The 26,932-nt window shown below is 49.8% G+C and overlaps 1 protein-coding gene across 1 annotated transcript in view; it reads right to left on the bottom strand.

Annotated features, from left to right (window-relative positions):
- Positions 1 to 26,932, bottom strand: part of COL5A1 (collagen type V alpha 1 chain) — a 217,147-nt gene that overhangs the window by 98,742 nt on the left and 91,473 nt on the right. Inside the window, exons 5-11 of the mRNA XM_081339577.1 lie at positions 19,408 to 19,539; positions 17,833 to 17,991; positions 16,217 to 16,459; positions 10,081 to 10,236; positions 9,290 to 9,346; positions 5,869 to 5,910; positions 5,559 to 5,621 (exon numbers count right to left, since the gene is read on the bottom strand). Coding sequence (XP_081195703.1) covers positions 5,559 to 5,621; positions 5,869 to 5,910; positions 9,290 to 9,346; positions 10,081 to 10,236; positions 16,217 to 16,459; positions 17,833 to 17,991; positions 19,408 to 19,539 — 852 coding nt within the window. The remainder of the gene's footprint in view (positions 1 to 5,558; positions 5,622 to 5,868; positions 5,911 to 9,289; positions 9,347 to 10,080; positions 10,237 to 16,216; positions 16,460 to 17,832; positions 17,992 to 19,407; positions 19,540 to 26,932) is intronic.

The following is a 26,932-nucleotide window of genomic DNA, read 5'->3' as shown; positions in this document are numbered from 1 at the left end:
TGCCCAGAGCCATCGTATTAGTAAGACGGACAGCACAGAAATCCAATAAATAAATAAGCAAGTAAATAAATTCCGTCCAAAAGCCGAAAGTTGGCCTTCAGTGCAGCCTCCTCTGCTACTCCAACAATTGTCTCACGGGACTGACGGAAGACGGCCCCTTCCAATCCGGGCGGAAGGGGGCTGAGCGGGAAAGAGGAAGACATATTCTCGAGGGCTGGGTCTCGATTCCTGCACAGTGGCCTGGCCTCAAATGGGCCCTTCAGCTCATCCTCCCTTTGGGGCAGCATGAAGATCGCTCGCTCAGCTTCACAAGGTGACCCTCAATTTGTCCCCCTCCAACCAGGAAGGCAGACCCCCCCTTCAACTCTCTCTTCCTGTCTGAAAGCCAAAACGCTGCTTTGAAGGTGCCTCTGCACCCTTCAGCTGGCTGCCCGGGTGAGATCCTTAGATGTGGCAGGCAGCTTGTGGGACAGGCTGGCCTGGGACGAATCCAGACACCCCAGATCAAATATGGAGCATGCCGACCACTGAAGCAGACCGAGGGTCTCTTCTGCTGCCCTTGGCAGAGCCCCCCCCAGGTGCTGCTGCTTCTCTGCTTCCAGACTGGCACTCTCTGGGGCAGAGATTCTTCCTTCTCCATTCTGTAAACCATCCTTTTAATGCTTCGCCAGAGCTCAGCACGGCCCAGTTCAATTTTCAAAAGCAAATCTGGAGGTCGAATTGATTTGTTCAGAGCACGGCACATGAATTAAAACATCAGTATCGGACCAGCGGGCTGCAATGCAGGCAGCCCACGAGAGAGATGCTGTTTTGGTTGCTTCCACTGGCAGAAATAACTTTTACACCAGCTCTGCAGGCCAAGAGCCAGGCGTTTGTAGGAAATGCCGGCTTGGTGTAGGTTTTATCAAACCACGGGGACCTTTTGTTTGCAAGGGAAGCATATTGAGAAACGGCACCCTGGAACCTAGAGCAGCCAGCGTCCGCAAGCAGGGCCCGCCGTGCTTTGCAGAAGCTGGACCTCTTCCTTCCACCCTCCTAGCTGTGCAGCCCATGGCTTTCAAAGCCGAGGGCTCCCGGGGCATAACGAAACGGCACTGCAACCTTTCAAAGATTTTTTTATTTTTTTATTTTAATTCCATTTATATCCCGCCCTTCTCCGAAGACTCAGGGCGGCTTACAAGCTTAGCAGTAGCCTTCATTCTATGTATATGCCTGCTTATTAGGGCTTTCACACACACCCCAAGCGGCATTATTACAAAGTCAGCTTATTGCCCCCAACAATCTGGGTCCTCATTTTACCTACCTCGGAAGGATGGAAGGCTGAGTCAACCTTGAGCCTGGTGGGACTCGAACCTGCACTAATTGCAGGCAGCTGGTGTTACTTAAGGAGGCATTAGCCCACTGCTCCACCAAGGTCCCAAAGACCCCTGGGTACAATCCCAGGCAATGGTGTGGACCACTCAGTAGGGAGGGCACGGGATGGGGTTCTGGAGGCCGGAGTGAGGCACGCAGAGGGACCACTACGGTTCCCAGGCTGAGTCCAGACTTCCTCAGCACGGAAGGACTCACCGCTCCCCAAAAGCCTGCTGGGACTCAGCCACACTGCCGGGTGCTGGATCCCTTGTTCAGCCCCACAGCAGCCCCGCTGGTGCTTCCAGCCAAGGCTCTAATCCAGGGATCTTCAAACTCGGCCCTTTTATGACTCCTGGACTTCAACTCCCAGAATTCCTCAGCTAGGTATGCTGGCTGAGGAATTCTGGGAGTTGAAGTCCACGAGTCATAAAAGGGCCGAGTTTGAAGATCCCTGCTCTAATCCATTCTGACCTTCTTTTGGGGGAAGGGAGAAAAAAACACACCTCCCTAGTTTCCTAACAAAAACATCTCTGAGGGAAACTTAAATATCAGGACAAGGAGTTCAGACCAGTTCTTTCCATATGCTGCAGCGCCTCCTGCTGGTCACCATGAAGACTGCAGGGAAAACTTTCCCATCCAACCAGACCATCTTCATCTGCGGTTCATCTTCCCAGGCGGATTATGCATTTCAGAAAATGCGCCACGTTTATTTCAACCCTGAAATGCCCCAGTGAATTTTGTACAATTTAAACTCATCCTAAATAGAGCTGAATATTCTGATTATAGCTGAAGCAGATTAAACCTTTCCTTTTAGCTTTCATGATGATTAATCAGTCAATGCCTGACTGAAGAGCCTACACAGGGACACAAAAACATTTAACGTAGAATAACAGGGCTGGAAGGGAGCTAGGAAGTCTCCTAGTCCAACTCTCTGCTCCGGCAGGAGACCTTATACCAGGGGTAGGCAACCTTGGCTCTTTTGTGACTTGTGGACTTCAAGTCCCAGAATTCCTGAGCCAGCATGGGGGAACTATGGCCCCCCTCATGATTTGTGGACTTCAACTCCCAGAATTCCTGAGCCAGCATGGCTCAGCTTGGAAACCTCTCCCTTTCCCCTCAGCATGGCTGGCTCAGGAATTCTGGGACTTGAAGTCCACAAGTCACAAAAGAGCCAAGGTTGCCTACCCCTGCCTTATACCATCCCAGAGATGTTTTCCTGGAAGCCGGACGAAGCCTGGACCGAGGCTTAGCTAAGCGGTCTGAGGGCCCCAGGGAGCCTCAGGGCGGCCCACTCAGGCCCTCCAAAGCGGAGGCCTAAATAGGTTTCTGCATTTCATCTGGAGACGGGGCGGGGTGTTTGCTTTGGCTTCCGTTCCCAGCAAAGCCCTCTTAGAAAGCAATTATATCTTAGGCGGAATCAAAAGCTGCCAGCCCTTCATTTGCCTTGCAGCACCAACACAGCAATTATCTCCGGGTCCAGATGGCAGAGCTACGAGCGAAGGGGGGAGGGGGAGGGAAGAAGACCATGTTTTACCTAAAGACTCAATGTAGGCCTGGAGGCGAAAATTGTCCCATATAATTTGCTTTTTAAATGTAAAGTTGCCTCATCTATGCCGCCCAAACGACACACGTGCAACCATGCGACAATGTGCTCGAACCTTTCCGTAACACTGCAGCCTGTCTCACAAGCGAAGCGGTGGAGATGGGAATGCATCCACGAGGCAACATACACACCCAAACACACTACGTAGGGAAACCGTTTGCAGAAACTGCAAATTCTCCGGAAAGGACCTACAAAAAAATGCACCCAATCTAGCTTCTGCAACACCTTTGACCTGCTTCCTACGCCGAGCGATAGTCGGGATTCACTGAAGATGACGGAATCGTAAGCTAAAGAAAAGAACTGGATTTGCAAAGAGTCTGAGAACAGGGAAACCTAATTAAAGTTGACATCAGTGAAGCTTTGTGTGCAAATAACCTGATTCAGAATGATGAGAATCCCGTTGCTAAGGATGGGGTTTTCTGACTTCCCATCCTCACCCTCAAACTGCTAGCTGATGAAATACACCGACAAGAATTTGCAGTAGGAAAATGGGGAGATGACGACACTAAAATCAGTCCCAATAGCAGGAACCTCTAAGATCTTCTTTGCGAGAGACATTCAGCGAAAGATGGGGGGGCCCTTTGCTGGGGGCCCCGTAATGTTATCCTGCACTGCGCTGAGGGTGATGTGGGTCTGGCAGATGTGCAGAAAAGCTGATTCCGGCTTTCTGGCATGAGCGGCCAGTACGTCTTCCGCTTTCCTCCATGCTGGGCCCGGCACTGGACAGAGAAACCCTAGAGACCTCTCCACCCCCAGGGCAACCTGCCTTCCACACCCCTATTTTTACCCCCAGATGAAGAGGGAACTTTCAAATCACAGGGAGGTGGGCAGCATATACACTTCAACAATAACAAAGGAATGGAGAAGCTCCAGAACTTTCGAATTCAAACACCTGCCATGCAACACCTCAGACCTAACAAGCTAAGTTGGTAAGAACTCAGAAAATAAAATATACCATCAGAGTCCTTGGAGGGACCTTGGAGGTCTTCAACCACCTGCCCAAGCTAGAAACCCTATACCATTTCAGACAAATGGCTGTCCAATCTCTTCTGAAAACTTCCAGTGATGGAACACCCACAATGTGGGAAATTGTCAAAGACAGATGCAACATTTCCTGACAGTGAGAACAATTGACCAATGGAATGGCTTCTTTCCAGAAGTTATGGGTGCTCCATCATTGCAGGCTTTTAAGAAGAGATTGGACCACCATTTGCATGGAAGGGTATAGGTCTCCTGCTAAAAAGGGGGGTTAGATTAGAAGACCTCCATGGTCCCTTCCAATGCTATTATTCTGTACCCTGTAATACAGCGGTTCCCAACTGGGAGTGTGAGACGATATTCCAGAGGGTACAAAATGTGGGTTTAGAAGTTTCAAAATTATAGTGTATATGCATAATTCATTATTTTGAACTTTTGTAAGGGATGTGAGAACATATCAGAAGGGTGCGGGGTATAGAAAAGTTTGGGAGCCACTGCTGTAATAGATGCCTTGGGTGCAATCCCAAAACAACTGGGGCATCCCTTGAACACCATCAGCATTGACAAAATCATCATGAGTCAATTGCAAAAGGGAACAGCTCACATCCTGCTGTCAACACTGCTAACATCGAACATTCTTGCTTTGACAAAAGATGAAGAAGCAGCTGTTTCATATTTTAAACTTGTGTGTTACTTTTAGAGCTAGAATCAGTTATTGCTGGGAGGGAGGAGAAAGAATGTGTCTCAAGGCTGTCTCGAAATAAGAGAAGATAAGAATTTGGCAGGTTGTCTAACAGAAGGGAAAACTGACCCTTCAAACTAATTGGAGAATGTGATTTATGACAGCAATGAAAAGAAGGAGAATTGTGTTTAACATATTGTGCTAAGGGGAGGGGAATTCAGATTCCAGCTTCTCCTAGCAAGCTTTGCCGATGTTATAGGGCTCTAATAAAAGACTTTTATGGTAAATGATGCCTCAGAGTCATTTGAAGAGCTCATCTGTCAGAATCTTGACACCTGCGACAAGTCTTTTAACACCATCAAACCACAACATCTGACCTTCCCAGGACTTTGGGAAGGACTCAGTAGGTGGATAAAAATGTCAAATGCAGTCCAAACATCTGGCTGACTGTGTAATCAACCATAATAATAATATTGATTGGGAAAGATTTGTTATTCTTCTAAAAAAACCAGTATTTTAAGGACTAACCAGTCTAAGCAGTTGGATTTTGGGATAATGTGTCATGGCAGATCGTGTCTACTTATTGTCCACTCTATGAAATGGACGTGATGCAGAATATGGATCATGTGCTAATAAACTTCCCTCGCAACCTTTTATTTATTGACTGGCCTGGGGTGTCTGTAAAGCAGCTTTGGCCAGCTGTTCCTGGGCTTCATACTGCCAGACGAGCGCACCTCAGCGCAAAAGAGGCCCTTGAAAACTGGAGGCAGTTCTTTTCTCTTTTTCTCTAGCAAGGAGGAGTGGGGGTCTCCCCCTGCCTGCCTTCTATCAGCACCAGGCCTGAGTGTGGGCACCGTGCCCCAAGTGGCTTGCAACCTCCCCCACCTCTGGAGTGCAGTGGTGCCCTCCGCTCCAGGTAACCCTACCTGCGAGAGAACTTACCCTTTCTCCAGGATCTCCCAGTGGGCCCACTGGCCCCGTTGTTCCCGGAGGACCTGGAAGCCCCTGGTGGAGGAGAGAAAGAAGGAAAGTCAGCCCCAAGGGGGAAAGGAAGTTCTCGCACTCAGCACAGAGGGGAGAAGCCCAAGGGGCGCCTGTTCACTTCGGCATGGTCAAATTGGCCTGGGAGCCAGCCACGGGGCACCACGTTCACCCCGAGAGCAGCTGCCTTCTGCAGACTTGCTCCAGCCACAGCGGAGAAGACCCATCCACATCCCTGGGGCCAAAAGGGAAAGAGAGTCAAGCAACTTACGGCTGGGCCTTCTGGGCCAGCCGGCCCTTCGAGAAGCATGCCCTGAAAACGAAGGAGGAGGAGATGAAAAGCACAGAACAGCAACCGGACACCCCCCGTTACAAACATCTACCCCAATTGTCGTGTGCATGGCTGCAAGGAGAACCACCGTCCCTCCAGAAAATCCCACTCAGTCTTAAACAACCCACACACACACACACACACACACCATTGCTAGCACTGCTTACAAGCATCCTGGGCATGAGAGCAAAAAAACTAGAGGGAGGGAGGGAGGGAAAGACGAGCTTCGCTAAGTTCAGGTTTTGTGTGCTTGGGTCATATCGGGAGCAGGTGAAACGAGTCGACATCGTGGGCTCTCCAGTAATCTTTGGTCAGAAATTCCTGGCCACTGACCAGGAAGGCCTCGGCCCTTCTCCCCCACAGATCTGCCCAGGTGCTTTTTCAGGCTTCATCTCTGTGAATTCCGGCAATGGTGAGAAATTACCGTTTCGGCTTCTGCATTGCAGGACAGAAGCTGAACAGCAGAAGATGCCAGGGTCACGATTCCTACCGCGAAATTGCTGAGGAAGAGCTCCTGTTTATTATCTGCATATCGACTCCAGAGCAGTTTCAAAAGACGGTCCAGGGCGTCTCTTCCCCACCCCCCACCCCACATCTCTGTCCCTGGCTACACAAAGAGTAGCTGATGAATCCCAGGACATGGACAGACAACCTTTGGGTCGCCCAGGAAAGGCCTCTTCCCCAAATGGGGGGGGGCTGCTGGGAGCCTCTTCATTTGGCAATCTTCACATCGAAGGACTGGGGGACCCCTCTCCCCCTTTAATTTCCCAAGAATCCGCTGGGATTCAGAGGATCCTAGGACTGTCCAGGGGCTGCTGCCTTGCAGGAAAGGAGGAAGGCCAACAAGAACCGAACAGAAAGTGAGCTGCTTCGGAAGAAAACCAGGGTGCCCTCCAAACTGAGGCCAGATTCCTATTTCCAAAAAGCTTTCCAGCTCCACAAGGCCTCGAACATTCTTGGGAACAGAAATGGGGAAGAGGGCTACCACCTTCCCGCTTATTTGTAGTTTAGCACCCAAAGCGCCTCAAGTGAAGCAGCCCGGCAGGGCAGGGAGCCAGGCAGATGTCCAAGGAGAGAAGGCGGCAAAGGGCACCTGGCTGCACCCTCCAAACACAGGAGATCCAGATTTGTTACTTGAAGAACACCAGGTAGCCATAAAACAGACCAGGAATGAGCACCACCTGGCAGCTCCCAAACTGGCACTCTCAGGAGCCTTGAACTGTAAGACAACCACTGGTGCCACCCATATTTCCGCCTCACCCTTCACAAACACAGCTAGTAGACACACCTCATCTTTGCCCTTTGTGGGACAAAGAGCTTCACGTAGGCCCAACCGTGGGGACAGCCTGGTCCGCTCTGGCTTACAGCGCTGCCGAGGCGAGAGAGAAGCGGTGAAGGCAGCCACCATGCTCCCCGCGGGCCTTTCCAGGAATGGGCCGGTTTGCTGATGGCAACAGCTCCGAGGAGGCGATGGGGGAACGGTGTAACCTCGGATTGATTATTGATAAGTCTATCATTTGATTTTTGGGTTTAATCTTATTATATTAATACTGTAGCCGTTCAAATTCTCTGCATATACAGCATCACGGGAGTTGTAGAAAGGAATGAACAGTCAATCAAAAAATGTGTTTTAGCTTGCTCTGACATGAAGACGGCGGCAAAACCACTCAGCTGCCAACTTTCTGGCATAACCAAGTGGGCAGCACATTGCAGGACTGCTGGGAAGGTGAGAATTTTGTTTGCCTTGTCCAAAAAACCCCAAAGAGTAACAAAAACAGCAGAAAACAAAAGCTCTGAAGCCAAGGGAATGATCTTAAAATCGTTGAGACTGGAATTAGTGGACTCGTGCTCAATGGTTTTTAAGGCACCACAAACCTTTTGTCTGTCTGCACAAAAGATCAAAGTGGCTTCTATCAAAGTCTAAACATTTGCATGAGAAAAAACAATCCGGTGGTTATCTGGATTCCTGCAGCAGAGATTGATTACGCCTTCAGATGTCCAAATGGGCTTTATTTAGCTAAAGAATGTTAGTGAGGCAAAAGTGATCTGCCCCTTTAACAGGCACACCAACCCATGAGGCTCACAAAAACATGTTCGTGATACCAAAGAGATGGGAAAGGTGGGATAAAACTTGGACTGAAGCACACCTGGAATTCCTCAGCATCTCTGGGAGGCACGGCGGGGAGACCAACGTCTCGTCTCACCCCTGGATCCAAACCGGCTCTCCAGAGTCTGCTGGACTAGGATGCCCATCGTCCCAGGCGAGCTGGGGTCGGTGGCAACTGCAGTGGGGCTGCACAACGAAGCAGGACAGAGGGAGGGGGCTGCTCTGTGCGACTTTCGGCGGCAGCCCTTGCTGCACCTGCCAGCTGTCGCTTAGGCTGCTTTTGGGCTGAATGTCCCTCTGGAAGAGTGCTAGGCCCTTGTCTAGAAGGAGCCCAGCTGACTCCCTTAACACACCCACACAAAGCGCCTGGGCAAAAGTGAAGGGAATATTGGCGGGTGGCGGCTAAGTGGCACATCTTCCGCTGGATGGTGACGTTTAATTGGGGGGAGGAGAGAGCACACGCGGGAGACCCCAGCAATCCCTGCCCTCTGGGCTCCGTGCACAGCACGCAAGGACGGGGCCTCCTGAGGGCGCCTCACCGGAGGCAGGGCAGGGATCGGGAATGGGGGCAGCACATTCAATGCCAATCTAGCGAGCAGCGGAGTCTTTCTCTCAGTCCTGAAAGAGCCTCAAGATGGAAGATTACTGAGAAATGCCACGCAAAGCTCCGGGCTCTGTGCCGCTGGCCCGGAATAAGGCATTGTGGTGCTCAACGACAGCCACAATCCTACGGCCATCCAATGCCACTGGCATTACGCGCCTTCTCAGCAGTCAGTGCAGGAGAGTCCTGGGCTGCGAGGATGCCTTTTCTCCTCTCTGACCATCTCAGCAGCAGCTGGCTTCCACATTCAAACCCCCTTTGGGACTTGAGCAAGGAGGGACCGCCGAGGCTTCAGGTGAGGGCCCGGCACACACAGCAGCCGATCTCTAAAGGTGGCAGAAATCGCCTTTTCCAGAGCATTCCACATAAGCCGTTCCACAGAGTCCCACTATTCTGGCAAGAATCCCAACCTCCACGTAAGGGCAGGCCACCCTTTCACCTGATCCAGGACTTGGGACTGCCGCCTGCCATTCCAGGCGTCTCTCCGTTGCCCCGTCAGGAAGCAACGGGGTGCAAGGCCAAGTTGTGCAACAACGATTAAGGTTCACTTCCACACAGACTAAATACCCCGGCGGATCTGGTCTCTGGAGATCCCCACAGGAAAGCTGTGAGGTTCTGCAGCACACCTTTACCTGCAAAGGAAGGGCACTTACTGGCTCTATGATCGCTGGCTCTCCCTTCTGCCCTTTTTCGCCTCGAGGCCCACTGATCTGCACCAGAGGAAGAGAAAGCAAGTCAAGAAAGTGGGGTACAAAACGTAAGCAGGGAGAGCTGGGCCCAAACCCAGAAATATAGATTTTTGATGCTTAGTCAATGCACTATTCAACTTGCAACGATCTTGGGACAGTTTCCTGAACAAGAAGCTAGCAGGTTTCCTGGGCCACCTCACACCCTGAATATACCCCACCCAAACCCCGGTGGCTTCTCTTACTTTGACCCCAAAGCGCTCTACACTGTGCTAATGTTGGTATAAAGGCAAACTGCGATTGCAACCCGAACTTGGCATTTGCTCTGCACTTTCAAAGAAAGCTTTTAAATAATGCCAAACCACAATTCCAAGTATTGGGACTTCATCTACCAAGTCGGTTGGGGTCTATCCAGTTGTATGCAAAAATATACCACCCCACCCCTCCCCCCAGTCAAACTTTATGTTTCAATCAGATTCACTGGTTGCTTCTTTGAAATCTGTAACCATTGCACAGAAATGGCAAGAATGCATTCAAATTTGCAGGCAGCATTGTGGTTAGTCTCCTATCCCGGAGAGGTTATGTCAGCTTCATTCGGGGATTCCCTGAAATCTTCCATTCGACCTGGAGCACCTACATTTTTTGCAGGCAACGGCCAGAATTCTCAGCATTGGATCCCATCAGCTCTGGCCCAGCCGTCATGTGGGCTGCATCCGCCCAGGAACTGAGCCTAACTCTCAGACAAAGTCCTTCCTCACCCCCTCATAAATGGTATCCTGGTTAGCAGGCATCCCGGGTCCAATGTCAGGGGAGTCAGTCCTGTCGAAGTAGCCGTCATAGTATCCTTCCCCATACTCAGTGACAGAGAAATCTTTGTCAGGATCCTCTCCACCTTCACTTCCTCTTCCTGTGCTCTGAGCAAATAATAATAATCACAATCACAATCCTCATAGTAATAGTAGTAGTAACAATCCCCCAATGAGACACTACCTTGACGTGGCTGTGGGGCTTGTGTGCTCTGAGAGCTATACCAGAGGTTCAACCATGCTGGACAGGTCTCATCAGAGGAGTCAGACAAAGAGTGTCTCTCCCATAAAAAATACGGTGAGACGTAAATTTCAGAAAGCCAAAACGGCTTGGATGTCGCCCGGGTAAACGCCAGATGTTGGAGTTCCTGGATATCTGGTGCAAAATGGGCTACAGGACTCAGGACTGTTGGATAAGCAGCCAGGGCTAGCAGCTGCAGAATTACTGGAAGAAAAAGTGTTTACCTGACGCAGATACACAGTGATTGCAAACAAAGAAATAATAATCTCATATTACAGATCAAATCCAACAAGAAGAAGATATTTGAAATAAATGCACCATTTCTGGAAACAACAACATCCAGAATCAGAAAATACAGAACAGAGGCTGGCAGATCAACATCAATTTACAATACGAAATAAAGTATTCATAGAAGCAGAATTGGAAGAACTGCAAAGGTTTACCGAGGGCAAAGAAATCAAAGTAACTCAGAACGTAGAGGCAAAACAGGGGGAGCTGGAAGTAGAGGAATCCAGCAGAGAAATGCAACTGTTTTCATTTGGAAATCAGGCACCGTCTCCTCTGCCTCAGGAAGAACAAAGCCCTCTGACTAAAGAAATAAAAGAAGTGAAACAAAGAATAACGGAGCACCTAGAAAAGCACAAAAAAATCAGAATTAGGCTGCCTGCATTGAAGCTTGTTCCAAGAAACAACTAGCACAAGCACTAAAAGATGCAAATACTGCAATATCAAGTATAAGCACCAACTCACTGCAAGAAGAAACAAACCAACCAATGTACAGCACAGCTGCAGTGATAACTGAATACCTGGGTTGCAAAATCAACAAAGAACCACAAAAATGGAAGATTAGACTGGAAAATAAGATCAGCAAGTTGAGATCAGAGGCAAGCAAGCTAGAACAGATGAAAGAAGCCAAAGAACACGAAGACGAAAGAAGACCTCATCAAGAAATGCCGCTTAGAAACAAGGAAGATCAAGGAAGCACTGGAAATAATAAAGCAGCAAGTAACAGCTATAGCCAGGAAGATCAGTAGATAGGAAGCTCGAATTGCAAATTATAGGCAGAACCTCCAATTTCAATCCAATCAGAAACGTTTCTACCAATCCATCAATGGAGAAACTGCAGTGAATCAGTCAGTACCTGGCAAGGAAGAAATAATGCCATTCTAGGCGCAGATATGGGATAACCCACAGGTCTGCAACCCGCGGCTCCGGAGCCTCATTTGGCTCTTTCAGCCGTCTCTTGTGGCTCCTGGTCCTCTGCCATGTGCAGTCCAAAAAAAAAAAGTGGGACTAAAAAGGTTCAACCAATCAATTCAAATATGCAGGGTAGGTGCATATCTCGCCTTGGCTCCACTCTTCAGTTAAACCCTGTTCTGCGCATGTACGCACATGCGTACACAGTTTTTGCAGCTCCCAGTTTTTCCTTTTGTGAGGGAACCGGTTCCGAGTGGCTCTTTCACTGTTTCAGGTTGCTGACCCCTGGGATAACCCAAAGAAAGAGTTAAAAGAGTTAAAAGAGTTGGATAAAAATAAAAAAAGAAGTTGAAATGGAAGAACTAGTAATAACAGCAGAAATGGCAAAGAGCAAGGAAGATCAAGAATTGGTCAGCACCAGGTGAAGTTAAACTGCATGGCTTTTGGTTGAAACATCTAACTGGTCGATTACCCACTCATTGCCAAGCAATTTAATAACATACGGTGAAATTGAAGAGTGACTAACATCTGGGAAAACTTACCTGATAATGAAAGATACAGCAAAAGGGGCAGCTCCAAGAAATACAGGCCAATTACTTGCTTACCAACAACTTTCAGATTGCTAACTGGTGTGGTAGCTGATGCAGTCCAACAGCATCTAGTTGAAAACAATCTCTTTCCACCTGAGCAGAAAGGAAACTGCCCTAATAGCAAAGGAACAAAAGATCAATTCCTAATAAGACAAAATGATTTTGAAAAACTTCAAGAGAAGGAAGACCAACCTAAATGTAGCGTGGATTGACTACAAAAAGGCATTTGATTCTCTGCCATGTGACTGGATAATCAAGTGCCTAGAAATAACAGGAGTTAGTAGAAACATCAGAAACTTTTTTGCAAAGGTCAATGGCACAATGGGAGATAGTTGCAGGTCAATGGTGAAAGACTGGGAGAGATTAGTATCAAGAGAGGAATATTTCAAGGAGATTCACCATCACTACGAGTTGTTATTGCACTGTTTCCTCTGTCAACAATACTGAATAACTCAGGCCATGGCTATCAAACATCAAAAACATCCACCAGACTATCCCACTTCCTTTATATCAGGGGTCAAACTGACGGTCATGGGCCAGATGCATCATAGCGAAACAGCGCCCACCCCATTGCCGGCAATGGGGAAAAAGTCATGATATGTCACAACATGTCACGTGATGTTGCGAGTTTGACACCCCTGCTTTATATGGATGAACTGAAGCTGCAAGGAAAAACTCCATCTGAAATAAAATCGCTGTTCAACACTGTCCATATATACAGCCAAGATATTGCAATGGAGTTTGGACAGGACAAATGCACCACACTCACAATCAAACAAGAAAAAATAGTGAAAAGTGAAGGAATCAAAATGCCCCACAAAAATAACATTAACAGTCTGGATGAGGATGATTACTACAAATACTGGGTATCCTTCAAGCTGACAACATCAAGCACACTGAAGTCAAGAAAAAGATTTGAGGTGAATATATCAAGAGAGTGAAAAAGATCTTGAAGTCCAAACTCAATGGAGGAAATACCACCAAAGCAATCAACACCTGGACAATACACAGCTGGAATAGTGGACTGGACTCAAGCAGAACTAAAAGCAATGGATAGCAAGACCAGAAAAATAATGACTATGAATCATGTCCTTCATCATCACAGTGACATTGATAGACTCTACCTACCAAGGCAAATAGGTGGGCATGGAATGTTGCAAGTACATCAGATAGTTGAAGAAGAAAAATGGTCTTTGGAAGAATATCTGAAGGAAAGTGATGAAGATGCACTGAAGTTAGTATGTCAGGAAAGTTTACTGACTACTGGAGAGACCAAACTGGCCTACAAGAAAGACCAAATGCAGAACAGAATGGAAGCATGGGAAGACAAAGGACTACATGGCCAGTACATTAAGAAAATAGCTGGGAAAGCAGATAATAACAAGACCTGGCAATGGCTAAGAGCAGGAAAGCTGAAGAAAGAGAGCGGGGGACTAATTTGGGCTGCACAAGACCCAGCATTAAGGACAAATGCATACAAAGCCAGAATTGAGAAGACAGCAACAGACAGTAAGTGCCACCTCTGCAAAGAAGCTGAAGAAACAGTTGCTGCAAGAAGATTGCCCAGACTGACTACGAGCAGCGGCACGACAAAGTAGCAACAATGGTGCATTGGAAGATCTGCAAGAAATATCATTTGCCAAAGCAAGAATAGGTGGGACCATAAAATAGAGAAAGTCGTAGAAAATGAAGAAGTTAAATTGCTCCGGGACTTTAGAATTCAAACAAGCACCTGCCACATAACACCCCGGACTTAACAATTGTTGATAAGAAACACACAAAAAATCTGGACAGTGGACATGGCAGTGCCCGGAGACAGCAGAAGAGAAAAGAAAAAGCTGGAGAAGATAACAAAATACAAGACCTACAAATAGAAATAGAACAACTGTGGCAAAGAGAAACAAGGATAACGAATGGAGAACAGAACAGAACAGAACAGAATAGAATCCTAGGGTCTTTTAGCCCAATCCCTTGCCCAAAAATGGTTGTCCAATCTTTTATTGAAAATCTTTATATTTAATTATATCTACTGTATATAATATAAAGTAATAATATAAGACAATGGTTCTCAACGTGTGGTCTGCGGACCCCGGGGGGGCCCATGATGTCATCACAAGGGCTCCACAAAGGCTTGAAGAAATGTTAGGATCTAAATCTTGAGTTAATTTGGGCGTCCATGGCCATGGTCCATGGCTACAAAAGATATTTAAAGGGGGTAGGTGATGAAGAAAAGGTTGAGAACCACTGTTTATATGGTATAATATAATATACCTTACATTTATTACCTGATAAATAATAACCCTTTTAAGTGTTGGACATTTTCTCAGTGCTGTTATTCATTGACTACTCTTACTTCTCTTCCACTATAAAATATCTGTGCTCATTTCTTTTAAACTAATCAGAGCTGAGAAGCCTGCAATGACCAGCTTCATTTTTAAGCAACCTTTCACTGCAGAAGTGAGCAATCTTGGATAGAACTTCGAAATAGGTCAGTATGTCAAAAGACAATTCTCATAAAATCCCAGCCAGCCTGGTCACTGGGAGTTGATATCCAAGATACCCAAAGGGCTTCAGACCGAAGAGAAATACTTCAACTCTTTTCAAGACATTTAAACTAGCAACTCTCGTAACCCGGAGCGCCTGCCTGCCTTCTGTCCGGCCCAGGTGGGGTCTCTCCTGTGTGCCCAGAAAGATCCCCTTTCCAGGAGGGCCTGTAAATTCTGCCTCGATGGGCAGGGGGATCCCTGTGCTGGTCTCAGTCCTCTGGGGGCGAGGAGGGGGGGCTCTTCTTTGCTAACGGATCCCTTTGCAAGGCAGGGAGAGGAGCTGGATTCCCAGGGCCTCCGGCTCACACGTATGGCCTGGGATCTCTCTGCCAAGTGCCAGCTTTCGCACCTGTGACTGAACGACGTCTCGGGCCTCCCCCTGAAGGCCACCAGGCAGGGTCCACCAACAGCCTGGAACCATCCTGTGACTTAATCCAGTTGGGGCCCTGCACACTGGCAAGCTCTCCCAGTTGTGGCTTATTCTAGGAACCACAGGAAACACATTTTTAATTTCTGAGTGAACTTCAGGCTGGAATTTAGGTTGCTGTTTTTTTTTTCATCCCACCCACATCGACTGTACCTATCTGGCTTGAGAAAGCCCAGATTCACACACTGGGTTAGATCCTAATGTGGTCAGGTTGGGCTTCGTTTCACAGCCTGTTTCGCACATTGCAGGCAACATAAAATGTCACCCCACGCTATACTAAGATGATTCAAGCTTTTCAGATTACAGTAGGTGTGGCTTGCAAACCATGCTTCACGGTTGGGTATGTTATGGGACCCAAACCAAGACTTGGGCGGAGAGCTAGGAAAGAATCCCGGCCAAGCTCAGAAGCTGATCATTTGCTTATGATGTTCCATGACATTTTGCGTGTTTTCCTTTGAGTCAGTCTAGAACAGTGATGGAGAACCTTTTAGAGACCGAGTGCCCAAACTGCAACCCAAAACCCACTTATGTATTGTCAGGTGCTGGGTGGGCATGGCCCATTGGGTGGGTGTGGCCCATTGGGTGGACGTGGCTGCAGCAGTAATGGCAGACTGGGCGGGACTAAAAAGTTCAATCAATCAATTCCAACTTTGCGAGATCTTTTTTTTTCCCGCGAGAAGTTGAAATTGATTGATTGAACCTTTTTTTTTTGCACACGGCGATGGCGGCCTACAGCGAAAAGGTTTTATAAAACCCATCTGAAGGCCTAGGACTGGGGTGATGCTGCGTGTGTCCACAAAGAGGGCTCTTCGTGCCACCTGTGGCACGCGTGCCATAGGTTCGCCACCACGGGTCTAGACTGCTGCAGGCTCTACGGAGAGACCTTACATGGCATCAAAAGGGGTCTGTCACTGCCCTTTTCCTAGGACTGAGGAAGGCTGGCTCATGGTCAATCTATTTCTGTGCCTGGAGGGACTGGAACTCAGGTCTCATTTGTACTCAAAGCCTGGCTTTAAAACCGCTCCACATGCTTGTTTCATTAGCTTGACCCAAATACGTCCTGTGTAGAAGAAGCAAAGCAACTTACATCCGTTTCATTGTAGGTGATGACTGTGCTGGTGGGAACTTCTGCCTCCGTGCCACCTTCTGGGAGCTTGTCGAAATTGTCCAGGTCTTCGTAGTTGAGATCTTCGTAAGGGATTGGCGTGTAGTATTCGTCCGTAATGGGCCCGTAGTTGTATTCCTCTAACAGCAGTTCATCCTCTTCCTTGGGAATCTTCTCCTGGGTCTTCTCCACCACCGGTGGGGGGGTGGGCGGAGGGGTGGGGCTCTGCTTGAAAAAGGAGACAAGAGGCGGGTGGGCTGCCACAAACTCTGCCCAGGAGAGTCGAGAGGCGCAGACAGGCAGGGACCACCATCCACGCAGCGTTCTGTGCTGCCCAAACAGAATTCCCATTGACACAAAGACACACGTGGCTGGAGCTTTCCTGCTTTCACCAAAAGCCCCCATAGAGTGACTCAGTGGAGAAGAGCAATCCAGGAGAGAAACACCTTCAGATGTTAAGATTTGTTACTGTAATCTCAGAATAAGACTCGTACTGGCATTTGTGACTTGATTTCCTCGTCTGGTCTACCTTGAAGCAATGACATCAATCTTGTAAGTCTCGATGCGCTTCCCCCTTCCCTCCCAAGAGACGACCTTGCCTGGATGGTTTTCGGATTACGGTACAGCCCTGGACTCGGCTTTCTTTTATCTGACTAATGTCTTGGTCACAGCTCTTTCTCCTGTTTGTCAAAGGTATTCCTTCTGCTCACTACAGCAGATCTCTGGAAAAACACTAATCTGCTTTGGATCTTCTTCCTTCCTTCTTGGCTTCCTCCTTAACTCAAGCCTTCCCTCCTAGGAGATGGGAGATTAGACCCAGAGGACGAGGCTTCCCACTTGGCCGGACATCCATCTATGTTCTGAGGCCAAAGGGAACAGCAGAGGAGAAGAACCGTGTTAATCGAGCAGAAGCCAAAAACTAAGGAGTCTGCAGCACCTTTTCCAATGAACGCATTTTATTGAAAGCCATAAGCTTTTGGGAGCTGCAGCTCACTTCGTCCAAAGCAATATCAAATATGGTTTATTTTTTCCCCAAGGCATCTACACTCCCCAGGCCAAGGGCTACCCGTGGTATCTTGAGCTACTTGGAAGAAAGACTTTTAAATGGAATTATTTAACAGCCATCCTCCCTAGGTCTGTAGAATAAAATCCAGGCCCATAAGGAAACTGGAAGTTAACAGAGATGACCCACTTGCCAACCCAACTGGGGCTGTTCCTGGGCAGGAACAAAGCACCTCGCTTGGTCCCCGGAAGGAGGCCGTGGGCCTCGCCTCTCCACCCAGCCCTTTGAGGCAAGCCAGTTCAGGAAACGGGGGCACGGTGGACTTGATGGCTAGCAGGGCAAGGGAATAATGGGGTGTGGAAAGCCTGGCGTACCATTTGCAGCTCACCCTACGTCAAGCATAAATAAGGCAGAATTGCTTTGAGTCTCTTTCTCAGGCTTCCTTCCTTCTGCGGACTCTTTTCCTGCTCCATCCTCCATAGTTCCTGGAATCTGTTAGAGGCTCCGTCCCACCTTTCCTTCCGCCCGACCCACACAGACCCACTGGTCCACCTCCCCCTGGCAGACGGTCCCACCCTCCCCCCTGTCCCTTTACCTCAGTGGTCTCAATCACTTCCCCGGCTACTCCATCAGTTTCCACAGGTTGGGCGGTGGTCGGGGTGGCTTTCCCTGTGTCATCCAGGTCCTCGTAGTAGGGGTATTCGTAATAGTAAGTTTCTCCTTCCACCTCCATGTTCCCGGCCCCGTCTGGGTACTGTGAAACAAGGAAAGTGGCTGAAATGACGACAGGCACCCTTGCAGGACATCATTATATTGTGGGATTCGCCCATGGGACCCGGAGAAGGAAGGCCGCTGGCTTGGCTGCAGTGAAGGGGAACCGGCTAGGCCAGGGGTAGGCAACCTCGGCTCTTTTATGACTCATGGACTTCAACTCCCAGAATTCCTGAGTCAGCTGACTCAGGAATTCTGGGAGTTGAAGTCCATGAGTCATAAAAGAGCCGAGGTTGCCTACCCCTGGGCTAGGCCCACAGGGGACGGGTCTAGCAAGTGTTCCTGGTCTTAGCCCAACCCCAACAAAAATGTAACTTTCATTGTTAACAGTCATTCACGGAACCCCTGTGAATCCCAAGCCGTCGCACTTCTCTGTCAGGTTTGCTCTTCTGGGTTTTTCTCCTCCCAAACCATCTCCAAGGCCCATCTCGGCCCCTCAGTCGGGGCTCTTCGGTTCTGAATGCAGACGAAAACGATAATCGACGGGGGACCCAGCTACTTCTCTTTTCTTCTGCTGCACATGCGAATGTGGGCAAAGAGGCTCACCCAGCTGGCAGACTTCAGAGCTAGGAGGGCTCTGGCTGGCTTGTCTGAAGTCCAAGGGAAAGTTACACAACCTTCAGGTCAGGGGCTCACTCATAAAGACAGCAGCAGCGATGTTGACCATCACGACTGCTGCCTGCTAGAATGCAAGCGACTTCCATGGTAGAGGTGGGGGTGGGATGGGGTCACTCGGAATTACCACTTGGAGCAAAACCACCCAAGCAGCTTGGTGAGTGGCACGGTGAGTAAGATGAGCCCCCGTCTTGCTTTACAAGAGCGCCATTCCCATCCTGGCTTAAAGACGCACACTTGAAACGACCACTGCACCTTACAGCCAGGATCACTTTTCAAAGGGAGGAGGGGTCCAGCCGAACTTCTCCACGGAAGGTCCAAGGGAGGCTGCTTTCATTTTACGCCTGGACGTTAAGCAGCCCCTGCCTGCCTTGCATGTATCAAGATCGATCGACAGGAAGCTCAGCTTGGACAATAACTTGCATGATTTTTTTTGCATTTATTGGTGAACTGTATTCCTGGTTCATAGTGTTATTATCATCGGTATGCTTTAAAAAATTTTTTTTAAAAAAACCCTTTAAGGGACACAATCCACGCATATTTAAAGACGGTTGTGTTAAACACCCCAACAGAGACTGACCCTTTTCTGCTTCCCTTCCTAGCCCTCTGTCTCTGCCTGTCTGTTTCTCCACCAGAGGCGTCTTAGGGTCCTCTCTGCAGACCTCCGCCGTGGGCCTTTTGGCTCCGCCCCCCTTCCTAAGGGGGCCTGGGGAAACTCTGCCCTGCCCAACCCAGCCCTTGCTTGTGGGCTGCCGCTCAGGCTCCCAGCCCCTTCCCCACTCACATATTCGTCCGGGTTCGGGTCCTGCGAATGAGGCACGTCCGGCACCGCCGTGTCGCAGTCCGGGCTGTAGTGTTCGCAGTAGTCGTAGGCGGCTTGATGGTCTGAGACGATGAGCAGCTGCTGGATGTCACCCTGCAAGGAAGAGGCGGACCACAATGACGGAAGCCCCACCTGATGGGCAGCCCCCTTCCCTGGAACACTCGGAGGCCCCCTCCCTTAAAAGAGGAGCCCCTCCCACCACTTTTCTGAATGTGTTGAATGGGAAGAGACCGGAATTCCCACACATCTGGAATTTCAGGAAATGTCGAGGGAGCACTCACAAAATGCCCGCCATGCTGCGCAACCTCTGCTGTCCGTTACAGTTCTCTGTGTCTATGAAAACTGGAGCTTCCCTCCACGTGACACGCAGACAGACGTGTGCACCCCTCCCCTTCTTTTCAATTGTCACGTTTGGTGTGGAGTCTCAGTAACCACACAGAGGCTGCTGCTCCAACCCAGCCCTCCCAGGGCACTCATGGTGCGACTCCTGAACTTTCTGCCATCACACCCGTGGTCTTAATGTACACATCCCTCCTAAACAGCAACAGCACTTAGACTTATCCACCGCTCAGCAGTGTACAGAGTCAGCATCTTGTCCCCAACAAATTGGGTCTCCATTTTACTGACTATGGAAGGAGAGAAGGCTGAGTCTAACTTGAGCCAGTGAGGATCGAACTGCCGAACTGCTGGCAGCTGGCAGTCAGCAGAAGGAGCCCGCAGTGCTGCACTCTGACCACTGTGCCACCAGGGCTCCGGTGGTCACAAATGAACAATACAATGAAACTTTGGGAAAGGTGGGTTTACTGTAGCAATATAAGTAGAAGATTCCTCTCTTTCCTCCCCACGGGACGTACAGCTCGGCCGAGTGTGAATGCAGGAAAGGGGGTCCTGCAGCCAGCAGGCACAGTGGGGTTTGTGGATCCCAGATAAGCACATCGTAGCCAGATCAGATCGTACCAGAAAACCCCAGCAGTGGCCAGGCAACCGCAGGGCAAGAAGACAGGGAGGAAAAGGATAAACGTTCAGGGTGAAGAGCTAAGCATCTCTAGAGAAAAGCCTGAAATTTCCAACATAAAGATGTGCATAACACTTCATAAAGGGCCGAGAACTTTTGTAAATTCTTAATTTTTAAAAATTTCTGAATGAAGCCGCTCCTCTTGGGTATGTTAATTTCTTAGGGAGGGGGCAGAATAGGACTCACTAGAAGTTGCAGGGAGCAACATGGGCAATATTGGTGAGGAATAGCAAGAGTGTGTGATCTTTTAATACTATCATCACAGAATCTGTGGCAGAGGAGCAGGCAAAGCTGAGGGGCGGAGTAAAAGGGATCATCAGTTTAGAGACCTCGCATTGTCACAAGTGATCCAAGTCCAGCTCCCTTGAATTCGATTGGCTCTTATCTTGTACCAATTTAATGCTGACCAATTTAATGCTGTAAATTGACCAGATTGTTGTGCGTATACGTTTCAATAAATGATTTATGCTGCAAACTATACAAATGGCCCGCATTCTTTGCACCTGACAGAATCCTCCAGTTGGGGGCTGCGTTTCCAAGGGTCCCACAGGTGCTTAAACACTTTTTATCCAAACAGAGACCTTGGTGAGGCTGGGAGCTACCTCTGTGAGCAAATGGGGTGCTTGAAAACACAGCGAATCGCTGCATTTCCGAGCATTCCATTTGCACACAGACAGAGCTTACAACCTCCCCAAGGTCTCCGTTTGGATAAAAAATGTTCCCGTGGTGGTAGAAAGGAGTTGGGGGGAGAGCAGGAGACAGGCACAGTGTTTGTGCCAAAAATGAAAGTTTCTGGGGTCCATGATCTCGTGAGAGTTCAGGCACCCGTTCTCTACAAAAGAGGATGGGTGCCTGAACTCGTACAATATTATGGCACCCGGGAGCTTCCATTGACTCTCCTCTCGCTCAAAGGCAGAAACTGCAGCAGAGAGGAGACAGATCTTCTCAAGGTTAGTGCGTCTGGCGTGGCAGGAAGGGAAGGGGAAGCAATTGTGGGGAGCGGGGGAGAGTTAGGGTGAATGTTGCAGAGCCTCTGCAGTCATTCATAAGGGCAAACAACTGCTGTGGTGCTTGGGATTTTCTCTTAAACACTAAGGACGCTTATCGCATAACTTCGAATGAACGTTAAGTGAACACTTGTAACTCGGGGATTATCTGTATCGGCAGCAGAGTCCCTCAAGGTTTTGGGTTCTATAATCTCCCAGGATTTGAAATGGACGCCTAACATTAGAACCATCCCGGAAAGGAAGGCACAACAAGGAAAGTTCTTCCTGTGTCAACTCAAGAAGTTGAGACTGGCCCAGGAGCTGCTGAGGCGGTTCTACAGAGGAATCACTGAGTCTCAGTTGTGCTTCTGCACCTGTCTGGTTTGGTACAAACGGGACAGGTACAGACTCCAATGAATAGTTGGGACTGCAGAGAAAACAATTGCAACCAGCCAGCCTTCCACAGAGGACACTGCACAGGGAAAAAGGAGGGCTGAGAAAATATCTACAGGCCCCGCGTATCCTGGACATAAACTATTCCAACTCCTCCCCTGGAGATGATCCTATAGGGCCGTGGTGGCGAATCTATGGCACACGTGCCCCAGGTGGCACGCACAGCCCTCTCTGTGGGCACACATGCCGCTGCCCCACTCCTAGGCCTTCAGCTGGGTTTTATAAAACCTTTTCGCTTTAGGCCTCCACTGCCGTGTGCCAAAAAAAAAGGTTCAATCAATCAATTTCAACTTCTCGCGGGGAAAAAAAAAAGATCTCCCAAAGTTAGAATTGATTGATTGAACTTTTTAGTCCCACCCAGTCTGCCGTTACCACCACAGCCACACCCACCCAATGGGCCACACCCACCCAATGGGCCACGCCCACCCAATGGGCCACGCCCACCCAGCACCTGACAATACATAAGTGGCTTTTGGGTTGCAATTTGGGCACTCGGTCTCTAAAAGGTTCGCCATAGTCGCTATAGGGAACTGCACTGTCCAATGTCTATGTCTATTTACCCCTGTAGTAGGGCTGTACTATTATTATCATCATCATCATCATCACCATCATCCTCCCTATTACTTTTTTTACTACCCCCTTTTATTGGTATTATGGTGATGGTGGTTACATCTTGCAACAGCTGTTAAGTGAATCACTGTAGTGGTTAAGTTAGTAACAGGGCAGTTACCGTATATACTTGAGTATAAGACGAATTTTTCAGCCCACTTTTTGGGCTGAAAAATTCCACTTCGGCTTATACTCCAGTGAACAAAAAAAAAGAACTTACCGAGGACTTGCGCGCGGCCGAGCTACTTTGCCTGACGCTGCTAGGGTCGCCCGGGCGCCTCTGCTCGCCCTCAGCAGCACCTGGCCCGGAATCACATGCGAAACAAGCCCGGCAGAGGAGCCGGAGCAGCGAGCAGAGGCACCTGGCCCAGATCCTGCAAGGCCCGGCCGAGACGCGCCCCCAGCAGCGGAGCTGCTCCGGCTCCTCTGCCGGGCTTGTTTTGCATGTGAGCTACTTTGCCTGACGCTGCTGGGGTCGCGTCTCGGCCGGGGCCTTGCAGGATCCGGCCCGGGCGCCTCTGCTCGCCCTCAGCAGCACCTGGCCCGGAATCACATGCGAAACAAGCCTGGCAGAGGAGCCGGAGCGGCGAGCAAAGACGCCCGCCCGGATCCTGCAAGGCCCCGGCCGAGACGCACCCACAGCAACGGAGCCGCTCCGGCTCCTCTGCCGGGCTTGTTTTGCATGTGAGCTACTTTGCCTGACGCTGAGAAGACCCGCTTGGGCACTCGGGTTGGTGTCAGTCTCCGCAGGCCCTTCTCGTTTCCACGAACGTCAAGCGCGCTTGGCTCCCCACCCCCACGGCAGGGCAGGGCAGAGACTTGCTCGCCCTTCTGACGGCCCTGAAGAGAAACGAAGGGCTTGCAAACTCCCTGCGAGAAGCTGGGCGAAGTGCGCGGCTGGGCGAGTGTGTGCCTGCGCGCGTATTTACGAAAGAAACGCTCCGAGAGTTCTTCTTTCTCCGCCCCCTTGGGGGGAACTCTAGCGACTGCTGTAGCCGCGCTTCTCTTCTCGGCTCCGAAAATAGGGATTTCTACTCTCTCTCTCTCTCTCTCTCCCCTCCCCACCCCGCATTCTCCTGCCTCTTCGATTGCGACAATAAAAGGGCGAAGGGTGCGCTGGTTTCTTCCTCCTTCCTCCCCCCCTCCCCTCCCCTCCCCGATTGTCAGGTGTGGCTTCGACTTTAGTTTTTGCCTACGGTGCTAGGGAGTTGCCAGTGGTGGGATCGTTTTCGGAGTTGCGTGCTTGGCCCAGAGGTGCAAACAAAATGTTTGGAAAAAGGGGGGTGAGGTGGGGTGGGGTGGGGTGGAGGAAGCAGTTTGCGAAGCAGCCGAAATGGGGGTATATAGAGGATGGGAGGTTCCCACCGAGAGAGCCAGCAGAGTTGTTGTCGAAGCGCGTCACACGCCTTTCCAACCACCAGAGAAGGGAGGAATAAGCAAGAAACACACACACACACACACACACACACACCAGGAAATCGAGGAAGCTTGCGTAAGATCTGAAGGAGACACGATCGTGGGAAAGGCACCGAGCGTGCCGTGGAAAAAAAAGAAAGGGTGGGCTTGGGCTCGGCTGGTTTCGCAACGGGAAATGGGAAATCCCCACAAAAGATGCCGGGGTCGACAGCGTTTTTTCTACCCGGAACAAGCAAACGCGCTTCGACAACAACTCTGCTGGCTCTCTCGGTGGGAACCTCCCATCCTCTATATACCCCCATTTCGGCTGCTTCGCAAACTGCTTCCTCCACCCCACCCCACCCCACCTCACCCCTCCCCGCAAAAGATGCCGGGGTCGACAGCATTTTTTCTACCCGGAACAAGCAAACACGCAGGCAACACTGCACTATTCAGCTCAGTGAAGTCATGCTTGGTTAAAAAACAGATTTAATAATAATAATAAGAAGAAGAAGTTGGGCTGATCAAATGTTTCAATAATGACTGAAGGAGAGCTGCTTGTACCTTGGTCTTTGTGCTGGTGTCTTGACATGCCAGTGTTTTTATTTATTCCATTTATTCCATTTGATCAGCCCAAAGTACAAAAAAAAACCACCAAAAACAAGGTCTAGTTTCACGGCGATGAGCGACCGGAGTGCCAATCAATTAGTTAACAGACTTCATCAGTTCCAAAATCAAGATCACACCGGCAAGCTTTGTCAGTTGTCACTCGCGGCAGTACAAATACACTAGTACGGAAAGCTGCCGTTCACTTTCGGGGGGAGGAAAAAAAAACACAACAACACCGCACGCTTTAAAAGATTGGAGTTTTGCAGCCTTTTTTCTCGAGCCCGTCCGCCACCTTTAACTTAAGGCGGCGCTCTCGATTTCCTGGTGTGTGTGTGTGTGTGTGTGTGTGTGTGTGTGTGTGTGTGTTTCTTTCTTATTCCTCCCTTCTCTGGTGGTTGGAAAGGCGTGTGACACACTCGCCCAGCACACACTCGCCCAGCCGCGCACTTCGCCCAGCTTCTCGCAGGGAGTTTGCAAGCCCTTCGTTTCTCTTCAGGGCCGTCAGAAGGGCGAGCAAGTCTCTGCCCTGCCCTGCCCTGCCCTGCCGTGGGGGTGGGGAGCCAAGCGCGCTTGACGTTCCTGGAAACAAGAAGGGCCTGCGGAGACTGACACCAACCCGAGTGCCCAAGCGGGTCTTCTCAGCGTCAGGCAAAGTAGCTCACATGCAAAACAAGCCCGGCAGAGGAGCCGGAGCGGCTCCGTTGCTGGGGGTGCGTCTCAGCCGGGGCCTTGCAGGATCCGGGCGGGCGTCTTTGCTCGCCGCTCCGGCTCCTCTGCCGGCCTTGTTTCGCATGTGATTCCGGGCCAGGTGCTGCTGAGGGCGAGCAGAGGCGCCCGGGCCGGATCCTGCAAGGCCCCGGCCGAGACGCGACCCCAGCAGCGTCAGGCAAAGTAGCTCACATGCAAAACAAGCCCGGCAGAGGAGCCGGAGCAGCTCCGCTGCTGGGGGCGCGTCTCGGCCGGGCCTTGCAGGATCTGGGCCAGGCGCCTCTGCTCGCCGCTCCGGCTCCTCTGCCAGGCTTGTTTCGCGTGCGAGCTACTTTGCCAGCCGCTGCTGAGGGAAGATCTCTGGAGAGGAGCATAAGGTGAGCTGCTGCATTTCCCAGCCTCGGCTTATACTCGAGTCACTAACTTTTTCCATTTTGGGGGGGTAAAATTAGGGGTCTCGGCTTATATTCGAGTCGGCTTATACTCAAGTATATACGGTAAGTGATTCTGGCTTCCTCCCCATTGACTTTGCTCAGCAGAAGCTCACAAAAGGCAATCATACGACCCCAGGACACTGTGACCGTCGTAAGTATGAGCCAGTTGCTAAGCATCTGAATTGTGATCATGTGACCATGGGGGATGCTGCAACAGGCTTACTGTAAGTGTGAAAAACTGTCTTAAGTCGCTTTTTTCAATGCCATTGTAACAGTTACTAAACAAAGTGTTATAAATTGAGGACTTATATGTATTATTCTGCTGCTTTGCATGTACACTGAGAGCTTCTCCACCGGACACCAGTTCCTTGTGTGTCTACTCTGTTCTATTCATCTCCACAATTCTCTGTTCTTGCAAACTCTCCCTTTGTCCACCGCGTCTGTGCGCTGCTCTGCACCGTGTTCTTTAAAACTTTTGCCTTTCTCTGTTACGGGGTCTTAACTCCAAATGGCCGTAACTTCTCTTCCTCTCGGCTCGCTCACTCTCCTTTCATGTGCTGTGACTTCATCCTTTCCCTTCTGCCTGTATGGCCAAGCTGGAGATCCAGATGCCCCCCCTTGACCTTTGCAAGGCAAGAAAAACTTGGCTGTTCCGTTCCCCCCACCCGGCTCGTGGGCTGGGAGGCAGGGTGAGCTGGGAGGCAGCTGATGTTGCTTGTAGTGGAAGTTGGAATTTGTTTTTGGCGACCTCATACAGCTATTGTTTGGACGGTTACTCTAATTTGCTTTTAACTTGTACGCTGCTCAGAGTCACTGCTGTGAGATGGGTGGCTGGGTCGATTGTACAAACAAGCAAAGCAAAACAAAGCAAAAGCACGAGAATGGGTTTCTTTTGTATACAGAGTCTACTATCGCGACCCTGATAAAGGCTTGTTTAGGGATTTGACTGAGAGTCCCAGTTGCCTTATCATCACCACCACTTCCAAAGCCAAGACTTTGGCCAAACTTCTCTGCAACAGTTACTTCAGCTCATCATAAGGCCATTAATGATAAACAGTCTCTCTCTCTCTCTCTCTCTCTCTCTCTTTTCCCCCCAGAATTGTCTGAACTCTGATTAGAAAATTAGACAATCCGCAACAGCGGCCGCCAGGAAGCACCATTTCCTGGGCCAGTGTTGGAGACGGTGAGTTGCTTGGCAAGAACGTTAAGGAGTTAGGAGCACAAGTGCTGTTTCCATCTGTACCTCCAAAAAAAGATTAACATTCAATGAATGAGTA

Source organism: Vipera berus, assembly GCF_964194415.1.
Source record: "Vipera berus genome assembly, chromosome: 15".
In the NCBI taxonomy this organism is placed as follows: Eukaryota; Metazoa; Chordata; class Lepidosauria; order Squamata; family Viperidae; genus Vipera; species Vipera berus.
Note: the sequence above shows the minus strand (reverse complement) of the source record. Positions and strands in the feature narration are given on the sequence as shown.